Below are 12,967 nucleotides of genomic sequence, written 5' to 3'. Positions count from 1 at the left end.
TCTGACCATCTTAGTGGCCTTCTTCTAGATGTACCACAAATGCCACTGTATCATGTAAGACCTGTGCAGTGCATGGTGAGAATTCAGGGGGAGCTCAGCAGAGGCAGAGACTCCTCCTCACCTTCTGCTTACCTTCTCTGCAATGGGACGGAACAGGCCATAACTGGGCTAGAAAATGGCCTGCCTGAGGCAATGCACTTTGCTCAGCATCAGGGAACACCCATGAGATTCACACACTGCCTCTGTACTGTCAGGCCACCCACTCTGTTTTAGAGATATCATAGAAGGCAGATCTGGTTAGTGACAGCAAAATTTACAATGAGGCGGAGCAGTGATCTACTGATCACGTATCCTGATGTTATTCCCCTGTCCTCGTGAGTTTCTGGAATGCTGAAATCCCATTTTCTTTGCTCATTATGGGAATGCAAACCACATCCCCTGACTTCTTACTTTCAAGACCTGCTGATATTTTGGGAAACTCCACCACACCTAACTCACAGTTTTCTGTATGGTATAACCAGTTTCCTTTCCCCCCACCCAAGGAAGGGTGTGATCTAGCTCCATGACTTTCAAAAGCCTTTTCAAATCTGTCTGAGGGCTGTGTGCCTTCTGTGACATCAACAGGAAAAAAAAAAAAGGGAAAAAATAAAGCATGCAAACAATAGACTCAGTGTAAATATGATCTCACTGTGTTTAAACCACAGTACATCAAAATCAAAGAGCATGTGGAAAACCTAACCTCTTTCCCTCAGGCAAGCAATTAAAAACTTACTGAAAGGAGACTGGATGATGAATGTGTAAGAATTGAAGAAGCAAAGCCGAAGGGAAAAAAAAAAAAAGGGGGAAAAAAAAAAAGGAGAGAAAGAAAGAATGCAAAAACGTGTGTTTTGAGTTCTCAGTTTTACATTTTCTGGCATTGGTGAGCAGCCTTCTCCCAGACAAATTCTCCTTAAAAGAACCCCCTGCTCCCAAGTTTAACCCTTCCATTGACAGTGCCTTGGGGAAACAATCACAGCTCAACTCTTGAGAAACCACAACTGTGTAGCAGTAAGACTTCAGTACTCTTGCAGACTTTCGTCTGATGTCTTTGACTTTGGAAACTATGATTTATTGGTTTTAGCTCTAAAACTGAACCAGGATGTGTTTCTCCCATCTTTCTCCTAAAGTTCTCCACAGAAGGGAAAGCCAGCCTTCCCTGTAACTTTACCCACCGAGGTCAGTACATCACCAAGGTGGTGATGCCCTGAGAGTCCAGGCTACCAGCAGCACAGCAAGGGGACAGGAAGGCAAAGCTGACTTCTGGTCACACGCTGGGAGGGCAGGAGGGCCTGGCTGGCAGATGAGGCACAGGTCCCACCTGGTCTTCACTGGGCCACTTGCTAAAAGCCAACAAGCATCCCAGCACAGCTCAATTTTTGGCAAGCTGACGTTTTCTAGGGAAGCAATTCCCTAGAGATGAAAGCAAGGGAGTGTGTTTTGGCTAGTAATAGTTACCATGCTTATTCTCAAACTGAAATAAAACTTCATGTATGTTCTCAACTGTATGAGAGAATGGTTCATGTGATTTAAGGGCTGCAAATGAGAGGAAGAAGGATAAGAAAGGAGGAAAAAAAATGAGGCCATATAAGCTTGTAAACAAGGCCTTTCTATAATAATAAAATGCTTAGGGTAATAAATCAACTTTTATCTGAATGTAAAGTCCCTAGGACAAGGGCATTCATGAACCTACTACTGCAAACTGCATGCTAAGCAGGTACTGTACACTTCTAGAAGCTTTGCATTTAACTCTTTGAATTTAAAAAAATAAATAAATCCTTGAAGAGAATCACAGAATTTTCATGATCTATGCTTTCTTCCCACTGCCTTCAAGGAAGCCAGACTGGAGGAACTGAAATCCAGTCCTAAGATGGCTCAGCGTTTTTTGAGATTAGTTGTGATCAAATGATTCACATTATTTCATCTGCTGAATTCTTCAGCTCTGGTGTAAGCAAGTCCTGTTTAAGAAAGGGCTTCTGATATGTTGACTGCATTTCTGTAGAGTTAAACCTGTTCTTATTATTTTTCCTTTTCCAGGCAACATAATCCACTCTGACTGCCAATGTAGCACCTTTAGAACAAATATAAAAATAGAAAGGCAGGAATAGACTTCATCCCTATAGAGGAAAAAAAGATGTACAGTTTTTGTCATGCTACGCACTCGAGTTCCTAGGACTGCAAACTATAGCTTTAGCAGTTCTGTTTCTTGTCAAACACAAGCTATGTCCAAATCTGCTGTGGAAAAATGAGCTCCTTAAAATTAAGACAGTTTCCACTACTGTAATGTCTAGACCAATAGGCAAAAGTAAAAGGTCACTTGCCAAGAGTAGCCTGCGATAGGCAGCAAAACGCAAGGGCTGCACTCTTTACTGCTGTAAAGAGACCCAGCTTCTCTGATACTGAGAGCTGCAGCCATTTACAGGCAGCAAGGAGTACCTTTAAAAGCAGCTTTACTTACAAATATTTATGGCGTGTGTTCAGCAGTATTTATTTGGCAGTACGGTCCCAGAGGGCTGTCTGATTAATCCTGCTGCAGACCTACTAGAAAAGCATACTTTGGCAGACAGAGTACTGTTGTAACAGATGAATATTGACTGCTTTCGTGGGTATTCAGAGAGCTTGTATTACATCCAGAAGCATCTTATAAATGGCTTTCAAATTTATAATTCCTAATATAACTGAATGTGGGCTCTTAGAAAGATAGATCGTCTCTCCAGAAGTTCACCTAATATCTTTAGTAATGGCAATGAAAACCCATGCCTCCATCACGTTCTTCTACTCTATACAGGCAGATAGTTCACCAAGAGGATCCTTGTTTCTTAACTTTCCTGAGTTGGCCAAAGAAGCCAAACAGGTACAACCCATTCCAGTAGTGGAGTGCAGAGGTTGTGTGCGAGTCAGAATTTCCTCATTTCAATTTTTATTCAGGTCACTTGTCACACCTGACCCTAATGCAATGACTCTGGTATTTGTAATGTTGAATTGCCTAGTGCCTGTTGCTTTACAACCAAATAAACTTTTCCTGAGACACCACACGTAGGAGGTTCAATGTTCAGTGATAAGATATCAGTACAAGTACAATCTCTTCTAACCCTGACTGTTACCGTGCTAAAGATTATGAGATTCCAAAGGTGATGCTGTACACAGGGCTAGGAACTGTGGTCCAGCTGTTAACAATGAGGTCACAGTAAAACTTCTTGACTTCTCCAAACGCAAGCCTGCATAGTGCAAAGTGGTGGCTGTTGGCTTTGAAGGGCTGCAAAACTTTCCTTCTGCACTTGATTTTTTCTTTTCCTTAGCAGAAAATGTTTCCATGACACCTTACCAGTAGGCAGTTCTCCTGCTCTCTGACTTGGCAGAGCCTCCTCTGATCAAGTCTTTAGACGGCATGGCATTGTTTGGAGTGATTAATGTTGTGTCAAGGTGTCTCAAAGCAAAGTAATAGTCCAATGTAACTGCATTCTTTAGTAGGCTCTTAAAAGTGAAGTGAAACCCTCAGATAAAAAAAAAACAAACAAAACACACAATGCCTCTTATAACATCTAGGGTCACATTGGTTTGGAACAACCAAAAAATACAAGGAAGACTGTTCACATGGCAGTTCTGCTTCCCATCCTGTACAAGGAACTACTGGACAGAGACAAACTGGACAACTAGTTCTTGATGAAACAGACTTACTAATGAGCAGCTGTTAGCATAAAAACACAGAAGTTTAGAAAACATTCAAAAAAACCCAAACTGCATGCTGCTGTTATCTGTAATGCTTAGTCATGGCTCTTCTCCTTCCTCTAAAACAAGTCCTGTAACATCTCTAAGCCTCAGTATCTTCACCTGTAAAATGGAATTAACAGCATCTTGCTATCCTATGTTTGCAGTCCCAAAGAGTCCAAATTCTGTCATGAGTTTCTCAAATATTCTGAGGTATTAGGCCAAACACCTCTCAAGTATGCAAATACCTGCCTCACCCTAAACTGGAGACATATAAAGCAGTCCATAAGTCAACTGGGAGTGAAGAGCAGAAATCTGAAAATGACAGTGGTTCTCCATCCATCAGGAAGGAGCCACTGCTCTTTAGTGCTGCTGATGCTAAATGCCACCTGGCCTGATCCTGTCCAACTTTGTCCATCACCTTCTGTACACACACAGCAGAGAGAAAAATCATGGAGCTTGCATTGTAAATTCACAACTGTAACAAAGGCAGCTTTCAGTTTGCTGGTTTGTTTCTCTAATATGCTTTTTTTTCTGAGGTTTTATAGCTCCTATTTACTTCTAGGTTTGATTGTCACACTGTGATTGCTGAGATACTAAGGAAAGGGGGGAAAAAAAAAAAAAAAGGAAAACAAAGAGGACTGGTTAGTAAAGTACAGGCAGTTCTTTTCCCTTTACATGGCCCAATGCTTAAAGTCTTTCATTGCCAGGGTTACAAGCAGCTTTTCACAGGCATTTCTGGTTGGGAATATAGTATTTCTTCCCAGTGACACTATTTTGTTTGTCTTGGCATGCAAGCATTGTAATCAAGTCTATATATTACAGCACTGTGCCTAAGCACAAATGGCAGGCATTTCAAGCCCTATTTACTTAGGTTTCTTCCTTGCCCAACAAATTATCTAAAAATAGATAATCAAGACCTCATACTTTACATCTACGTCATTCCTTTTGGCTTAAGTTAAGTAAGGAATGTAGTTGTTCTTTTTCTCTCCTCTTTCACCAACTGTTTGAAAATTTCAGTAAACAGATAAATCTCCCTTCCTCCTTTCCCCCTCTTTTTTGTCTCATTTGAGAACAGCCAGCAGGCCACAAAAGCCTTGTTATGATAATGCCCCCGTCCTTTTGCTTGTGTTACACTTGTAATACCAGAGATAGGACATAGTGTTACCAGACAGAGAGAACCTCTCTCATCCATGAACTTTTTTGGATCACAGTCACCCACAGATATTTCTGTTCCTACAAGTTGCGTTTCAGCTGTAACTGCTTCATCCTTGGAATCACAGTCAGGGTTTGGTTCCAGAAGGGGTGGATTCCACCTTTGAAATTCAAGAATCCTGGAATGGCATCCTGTGAGAACTTGATGGGATGCATTTTGTGGTACATGGAGGCTGTCATCAAACGAGGAAGAGCTCAGGTATTGCCATAGTAGAGCTACATCCTACAGGAATTAGTTTCTGAAAGTAGCTTTCAGTCCAGTAGGACTAAGAAATGTTAACAACCAACCTGTATGTATTTGTTATGCTCAACAGTTCCTATCTTCTCATGGCTCGCTTAGAATAACTTTTGTATTCTCCAGTATTTAACTTGAACAGCTGGACAGGTCCTAACCTGGGGTCAAATCTGTCCTTGGTTTACATTCACATCTTCATTGAATTTCACACAGTGCGCAGAAGATAGAAGCGTACAGACATCTAAGGTTAAATTCTGAACTTGCTGAAATCCACAGGAATGTCTCACTGGCTTTCAGGGGACTTGGACTTGAGTATTCTCTTAGAAAAAAGTGTAAAGAGTGGAATGAAGAATAAAAGAACTTTGGGTGAAAGAACAAAGAGAGGGAACAAGTTTTCAAAACATTTCTGAGTGAAAAAGGAGAGAAGATACAGACTTAACAGCAGAAAAGAACTGCAGACCAGAAATGACCCCAGGTTAGTCACACTGAAAGTAAAGACAGTAGTGCTGGAGAGATGCACTCAGGGTCTCCCACACAAGCCAGTTCCTGTTCTGCCCAACTCTTATAGTAAGTACCTCAATCAGTTCAGTAAATACGGCCTTATCTCATAGATTATCACAATGAAAGTGAAGAATGACAGCTCCCAAAGTAATGCCACCTGGAGAACACTCAATGCCGCACCTGGACGCTATGTCACCTCTGAAGTGCTGGCATGTTCCCAGGCAGGACATGAGTATGTTCTGTTCCTTTCTTTTCTGTGTAGAATAAAAAGCACAAGACTGTTGTTTTCCATAGAAAAAAGAAAGACAATAGAGAGAGAAAATAAGGGAGACTGAATGAACAGGTATTTTCTTTATGTTACTCCAGGGGTAAGAAGTAGATCTAAAGATGTTTGTCCTACTTAAGCAGAGTAAGGAACTGCTTCACATTTCCCAGGGAAAGTAAACACCCTTATCTGACAAGGTTTTTGAGGCCCAAACTTTTCCTGCATTTAAGGCTCGCTCTTTCTTTGCCCTGTCTTGAATTACGTAATCACTTCATCAAACCAAAATGTTCACTCCAACCAGACAGGGCAAGAGAAGCAGCGCATAGCGGGGAGGACTTGCACATTTTAAACCACTACCTTATTAATTCCTATTCCAGCAGCGTCACTGGGCTGCATAAGAAGTGTGATCCTACAGCGTAGGAAGGATGGATGGTGACAAGACAAGTCAGAAAGTTGTTATGACTAAGTAGGACCATTATTTTGCCATTGGGATGCAAGTGTCACTCAGTCACTGACAGCTGGAACGCATCTCACGAGGTCTGCACTGACAGCAACACGCTGCTCTATTACTCCCAGTTGCGTGCTGCTTTCTGGTAAAGCTTTCCTAAGCAGGTACGGAGTCTGCCCGAAGCAGTCTGAGGGGCAGGAGAGGAATTCGAGCTCAGCCTTGAAATGAATGAGTTATCTGCATCTTATACAAATCCCCTTTCCCTGGTCACTCTTACCACTGAGCTGCCGGCAGCTTTGAACACGACTTCTAAGCTTTCCAAGTTTGGGTCTGAGAGCTCTGGAAAGTTTGGGCTGAGCTCAGAGACCCACGGCAGAGCTCCTACGAGAACGCGTGTGCCTGCATCTCATTTCAATCCAGCGTCGCAGGGATGCGAGCTCTGCCCAAGTTCAGCCAGAAGACAGGCTTTGCTTCCAAAACCTCCGAGTCTATAACGTGTGTGACACTCCTCCGTCACTTCTCCATTGATGCCAGAGTTATTTTTGGCGGAGAAAGGAAGGTTTTTCCTCCCCTCCCCTTTTTTTTCCAATCGCACAAGATTACGGTATGTCTGCACGGTAACCTAATGCGTTTTAATGCAGAACCCTGCCCAGCCGGCTTCACGTAATTTTAGGCTGAGACTCTCCACTTCTGCGTCTTCTGAAGAAAACTCCAGGAAAAGGTCCAAATCCCGGCTTTTATTTAGCGGTGGAAAGAGGGAGAAGCTATCCATTCGCCCATTTTTTTGAAGTAAGGAGTTTTATCGTTTTCGTGAACGGACCACCCCGAGAAAAGGGGATAACCAGCTCACAGAAAGGGAAGCAGCACCACCTGCCCCGGTCACCGCACACGCAGCCCTATTCCCGCCGCCAGCACTGCCGAAAGCAAAGCCCGTTCCCTCACCACCCGAGCGCCCCCCTCCTCTCCACACGCTCACCTTGTACTTCATGGCTGCGCCCCGGGACACCCTGCCACTCAGCGCCGCATCGCCAGCGCCTCTACCCGCCGCGCCGTCCGCCCCTCCGCCAGGCTATACCGCTCATTTGCATAGCGCTCTCCCATTGGACGCTCTCGGAGAGGCGGCCCCGCCCTCTGCCGGCGCCCCCCCTCTGCCTCCTGTCTTTCTCGCGCCGAGCGGAGCGGGTGAGGCCGGGGCTGCCCGCCTGTGGTCGTAGAGCCGAGGCGGCTCGTGCTGTGTGCGCGAACAAAAGGCCTCTGCCTGTGGCACCCGAGCCTCTGCCCGTCGCTGGCAGATCTCTGGTCTTTGCGAGGCTCAAAGTGCCCTGGAAGCATCCCTCAAAATTGGTCTTTCTTCCCACTGGAGTCAAAACGTCCAGCGCTCGTTTTGCACGAGAAGAGCCGTGCGTTTAATTATCAGTTAGACACCAGAGGACGGATGGCCTCAGCCGCTTCAGTCATCTAGAGATGGCCACTGGGAAATAAATTCTCTCCTTTTTGCCCACGCTGGCTCTTAGCCAACATTTCTAGGTTGCAGATGGACTCAAGACTATTTCTAGTGGCCTAAGGACAAACAGCAAAGAATAATCTTCCACTACCGGACCGCAAACATAACTTCATTCCATAGCACAGTGATATCCTTAAATTCTTACGCGACTAATCCTCTAGAGAGGGATCCTGTTGCTGAAATGGCTTCAGAGCTTCTAGAGAATGCAATACTTTTATCTGTAATCTCCTTCTCCGCTCTCTCGTTCTAGGATAAAATAAGTACTGTACATGTTCACTGATGTTTCTTTTTCGGTACTGTTTTCTTGCCTGCACATGCCCTGATAGTTCATCAAGTATGTGCTCCGTGACCACAGTCCCTATGCAGTGCCATGGCTTTGCTGGCTCCTTGGCCTCATGTTGTCTGTTTACACTCTTCTGAGTGTATAAAAATGGATAAAAATTTCTCCTAGGGTATTTGTGCGAAGGGCAGAGAATGCAATGGCCAAAGTGGTAGCGTGGTGTTGGACTGGCACCCAAATCCCTTCCCTGAATAAAGACTGTATAATCTCTTAATGTGAAAACCTCCTTTTCTGGCACCGTTGTCATGAAGATGAATGCATTAAAAGATGTGCGAGCACATTAATAAGGACTGGGTAAGTATTAGAGACAAAAGCAAGAAAAGTAGAATCGTATTTCTGACTTCATCTATGTTTTTATGCAGAGTGTGTCTGTTTTCCAGTCATCCCACCAGTGCTGATACTCTTCATGTAATTGGTATTTTCCCTTTTTTGGAGGGCCTTACAATCAAACTACAAAACCTAAGCACAATTGAGAAGCTGTGCCTCCTGCTTTTGTTTTAGCTTGTATTGCTTTTGATGTATTTGAAGTGTCCCTGCCTGATTTTAATACGAGGTAACAGATGTGTGAATGTAAAATTCTGGCTGGGTAGTTCCCTTGTATTTATTGTTTTGTGTGTATTGCTCTCCATAGCTCACATTGAAAACTTTTAATTATATGCTACTGGAATGAAATTTTAGGCATCATATCCCAAAACTGATTGATGCTGATAGCTATAAATTATAATCATAATTAGTATTTTACAGGGAGGAAAAAAGATTGCCATCTCACACCGCCTCCGTGGTAAAGCCCCACTGCTCATTTGACTCACGCATCCTCCCTCTCTCACCTCCTCCATTTACAACCACAGCTTTTCTTTGCTCTTTGAGTGGGTCTTTAATTTCCCCAAAAGTGAAATACTCCCTCTTAGTTACGTGTAGCAGAGCTCGCAGCGTGGCGGAGCTCCCTGGTCTATTGTGAATATCAGGAATTAGATATACCTTGAAAGAGAGATTTGTAAATATGATCCTCTGACTTTGGCGTGTTACTATAGAAAGTGATGATTGTGGAAAGTACATGTCTGTGGTTAGTGCAAGCACTTTGCTTCCTGTGATGACCTTCTTGACGGTTGATGCTTCTACTGTGTAATATTGTATTTCAGACATAGTCTTGGAAAGTTTTAAATTGGTTGCCTTGGATAATCAGCTAAGTTATACAATGAAATATGCTGGTGAGGAAGCCAAGACCTGGCTCTGCTGATGTCTGTGTTGTAGAGGCAACTTGAACGATGCTGCCAGGATTTATAACGATGGGGCCCTATTGAAGTTCTCAGGAGGGCAATTCATGTAATGTGTCTTTTTGCTTCACAGCCCAGCAATGAATTGAATCACTGCCTCATATTTTATGCTGCTGCAATTTCAGTGGAGTAGTAAATAGGTTCTGTGACTTTGCCTTGTGCCTGCATCAATGGCCTTTGTTTCTTTGCTTTTGCTGAGGGCAAATTAATATTACTCTCTGCTCATTTAGGCAACCCAGCGTCTCCTCACACACCACTTATTGCTTGCTTTATTGCTCGCTGTGCCACTGTTTGGAGTGGGAGAGGACTCTGTGCCCTCCAAACTTCCAGCCGAGTATATTTGAAGTGTCTGGGGATCGTCAGCAGGTGAAATGGCCCTGCAGCCAAAGGGGTGCTTAGCCAAGATCAGTGCTTACCACACAGCCCTCAGTGCACAACATGAAACAGAGCTGTGGGCCAGGCTGGGAGGGGAACAGCCATTGAAACAAATCAGCCAGCTATCACCCTGTGACAACTGATAGGAGATGAACACGAGACAGATATCCTGCTCTGAAAGGTTACTGAAACAAAACTCCCTTGTTCCGCTTTCCCCATGACACAACCTAGGGAAAGAGAGGCACAGCAGAGTGTCTCCCTCACAGCTGAGAGAGCCTTTTCAGGAAGGCTCTGTGAGCCTGGTGTTTTGGAAGCACTGAGTGATCTTTTTTTTTCCTGCACAAAGCCTCAGCTATCCTTTGGTCATTGTGCAGCATCTGCATCACTTCTTGCTGTGATACTTGGCTAGGGGATTAGGATTAAAATTAATTTAGTTATAGTATCACTGCACTTCATGAACCAAGGAGAGCCTTGATAATCAGTCTTGATTCTATCACCTATATAATACTATGCAGAATGGTTCAGCTAGTATTCAATGGACAGAATTTCTTCAGTATAGAACAGTTTTGTATACAGGATGGTGGAATTTGCTTGCTTGGAGAAATCTATGAAAAGAAGATGAAATGCTGCTGTTTCCTGAAAAGAAAGTTGACAAAAATTCACCACTGTCATGGGCTGGGTTCTATGTGTGGACAGAAGGGCCATCTCTCCCATCTTAGGTAGAGATAATGAGAACAAGACTTCATTCTCATCCAAAGAAGGGAATATTTCGCATTTCAGTAGATCAAAACAAAATCTGCTCTGTTTTCCTCTGACTAATGAAGGAAATCTTTTCAAGCAAGCAGTTTTTTTCAAGTGACCGTAGCAGAAGTCTGTCCTAATGGCACAAGGTTAGACAGTGATCCGTGCCATGATCAGATTTAAATGCAAAGGTCAGATTGTGGAAGAAAAAATGTTAGTAAAACATGTTAATTAAAAAATGTTAACTAACCTTTTAAATGCGACTCTACCATTCTGCTTAAGTTGTCTTTAAACTGCAGCATGAGTTCACTTGCCTTGGCCTATAATTCTACATTTCCTTTAACATTTATGAACTAATCTTACAGGCATCCCACATCCTTTTTATAATAAAGCACAAAAGCTGTTCACATTCTCAAGAAGGGCATTTTATGTGGTGTTTCTTCAGGAATCGCTCGCTTAACTCTGTAAGTCAACCATCAAGGCCCTGCTTATTGAAACTCCTTCAGATAAAGAGAATAAATGCAGCCCCCTCTGTCCCCTCTGTTTTGCTTCAAATGCCAGCCAGAAAGAAACACACTGGTGTCCTCCCACCCAAAAAGATTTAAAACTGAATCCAGCCTTTGTTAGCCTGAGAAATCATGGAAGGCAATTGCGGTTTAGATATTCTGGCACTGGGTTATCACTAAGCTACCAGCCTGATCCGGTGAACAAAAAAATTCAGAATCTATTCCAGTTTAACATAAAGTATGGAAATAAATACTGCTACAATTTCCACTTCTTATTTGAACCAGGCAGTCAGGTTCTCAGGAGGAAATGAACATGGGAAAGGGAAACAGTGGAATCGCTATTAAAACAGCATGAGGGACCCATCTCACTCTGGGGAAAGGAAAGGAGAGAATGTAAAATCAAAACAAAGGACATTTAGCTCTGCTCTAAGGCCGAGTACTGACTGCAGATGAGGATGGAGGAAAACAGCCCATCCAGGCCCATGCAGCACAGCTAACCCAGCAGAGCAGAGCATGTGAGTCAGCCAAAGGGATTCACATCCTGAGCAGCATGGGCTGGAATTTCTGGAAGATGGCAGGAATTGGAGCTGAGCTGCCACCTGTACTGTGAGAAGCCAAAACAAGTAGGAGCCTTGGGAACATCAGTACCATTGGGTGTGAGAGACAGTAGAAGCTGGTGCCAGTGTAGGCAATTTCTGTCCTTCACAAAAGCTGCAGCACAGTGGCAAAGTGGGTTCCTAGCACCCTGGTGGTGTTGAGGAGGCAAGAAGAATGTAAGGTATTTCAGAAAGGCTGGAGACAGAAAAGAATGTCAGGATGCAGCATGCACTGGCCTATTCCTTCCAGAGATACCGTAAAAGGCTTATTCATTTGCCAAACAAACAAAACAGTCTTAACAGTTGTGCTGGTAGAATACGCTCCTTTATTTTCCCTTCTGGCACTGAATGTTTTTAATACATGAGTTAAAATATACAGGCTTGCTTCCAGACGTGTGGCATGCATGCCATTCAACCTACTGATGCCAAAAGTGGCATTTTTTTGTTTTTCTTAGAAAAGATGAGAAATAGCACAACTATGGAGGCTGCAAAAGACTTCTGTTCTCTCTAGTTCACAGTTGTGTCCGTGACATATGATAGATATCATACAGGGAGATTGCTCAGGAGGAAGATATGCTTAGACATCATAGCTAGTTTAATATGAAAAGAATGGAGAACCAGAATTGCCTCAGATGAGAAATTTCCCCGTAACTTAGGCGTGCGAAGCTCTTCATGCAGTTAGTCAGTGGTGTTAGCATCAAAAAGCTCAGATCTTTGCCTAGGCTTCCAGTGTGAACTTTACCCAGTTTGGGCGAAACTTTAGAGCTGAGTATTAAATGTGGGAGGTTTTCCTTCTCCCTAACTGGCAGAATACACACTACTTCAGCCTGGCAAAAATTCAGAACTGCCTCTAAAATCAGTTCCTTCTGATTATAAATTACCCATCAGTTTTATACATAATCCAAGTAGTTGTCCTTTGACTAGGCAGCTGTGTCCATTTTCCATTTTGATTGCAAAGCCTGTGGGATTTTTGTTCTTTTTTTTTTTTTTTTTTTGGTCTCTGCTTTTAAGAACCTTCTATTGATCATTTCCCATGCTTATTTTAGCACAGGTGATCTGCTGTTGTTGTACTGTATATTCTCACTTTCTCCCTTTCTCCATCTCTCATCAACCAGCCTTCCATAGCACCAAACATTTTCTCTGGTAGTGCCCCTTACCAGCAACCAGTTCGTTTCAATGGGAGGAAGGGAATCAAAAGTGAAAATCAAATAAAATGCAAATTG

The 12,967-nt window shown here is 43.2% G+C and overlaps 2 protein-coding genes across 2 annotated transcripts in view; one reads left to right on the top strand and one right to left on the bottom strand.

Moving 5' to 3' along the window:
• Positions 1-7,499, bottom strand: part of NEDD9 (neural precursor cell expressed, developmentally down-regulated 9) — a 35,978-nt gene extending 28,479 nt beyond the window's left edge. Inside the window, exon 1 of the mRNA XM_003204746.5 lies at positions 7,385-7,499. Coding sequence (XP_003204794.1) covers positions 7,385-7,396 — 12 coding nt within the window. The 5' untranslated portion in view covers positions 7,397-7,499. The remainder of the gene's footprint in view (positions 1-7,384) is intronic.
• Positions 1-12,967, top strand: part of LOC100551407 (uncharacterized) — a 135,557-nt gene that overhangs the window by 34,276 nt on the left and 88,314 nt on the right. The gene's annotated exons all lie outside the window — the stretch shown is intronic.

This window comes from Meleagris gallopavo, chromosome 3 (genome assembly GCF_905368555.1).
Source record: "Meleagris gallopavo chromosome 3, MGAL_WU_HG_1.1, whole genome shotgun sequence".
Classification (NCBI taxonomy): Eukaryota; Metazoa; Chordata; class Aves; order Galliformes; family Phasianidae; genus Meleagris; species Meleagris gallopavo.
Note: the sequence above shows the minus strand (reverse complement) of the source record. Positions and strands in the feature narration are given on the sequence as shown.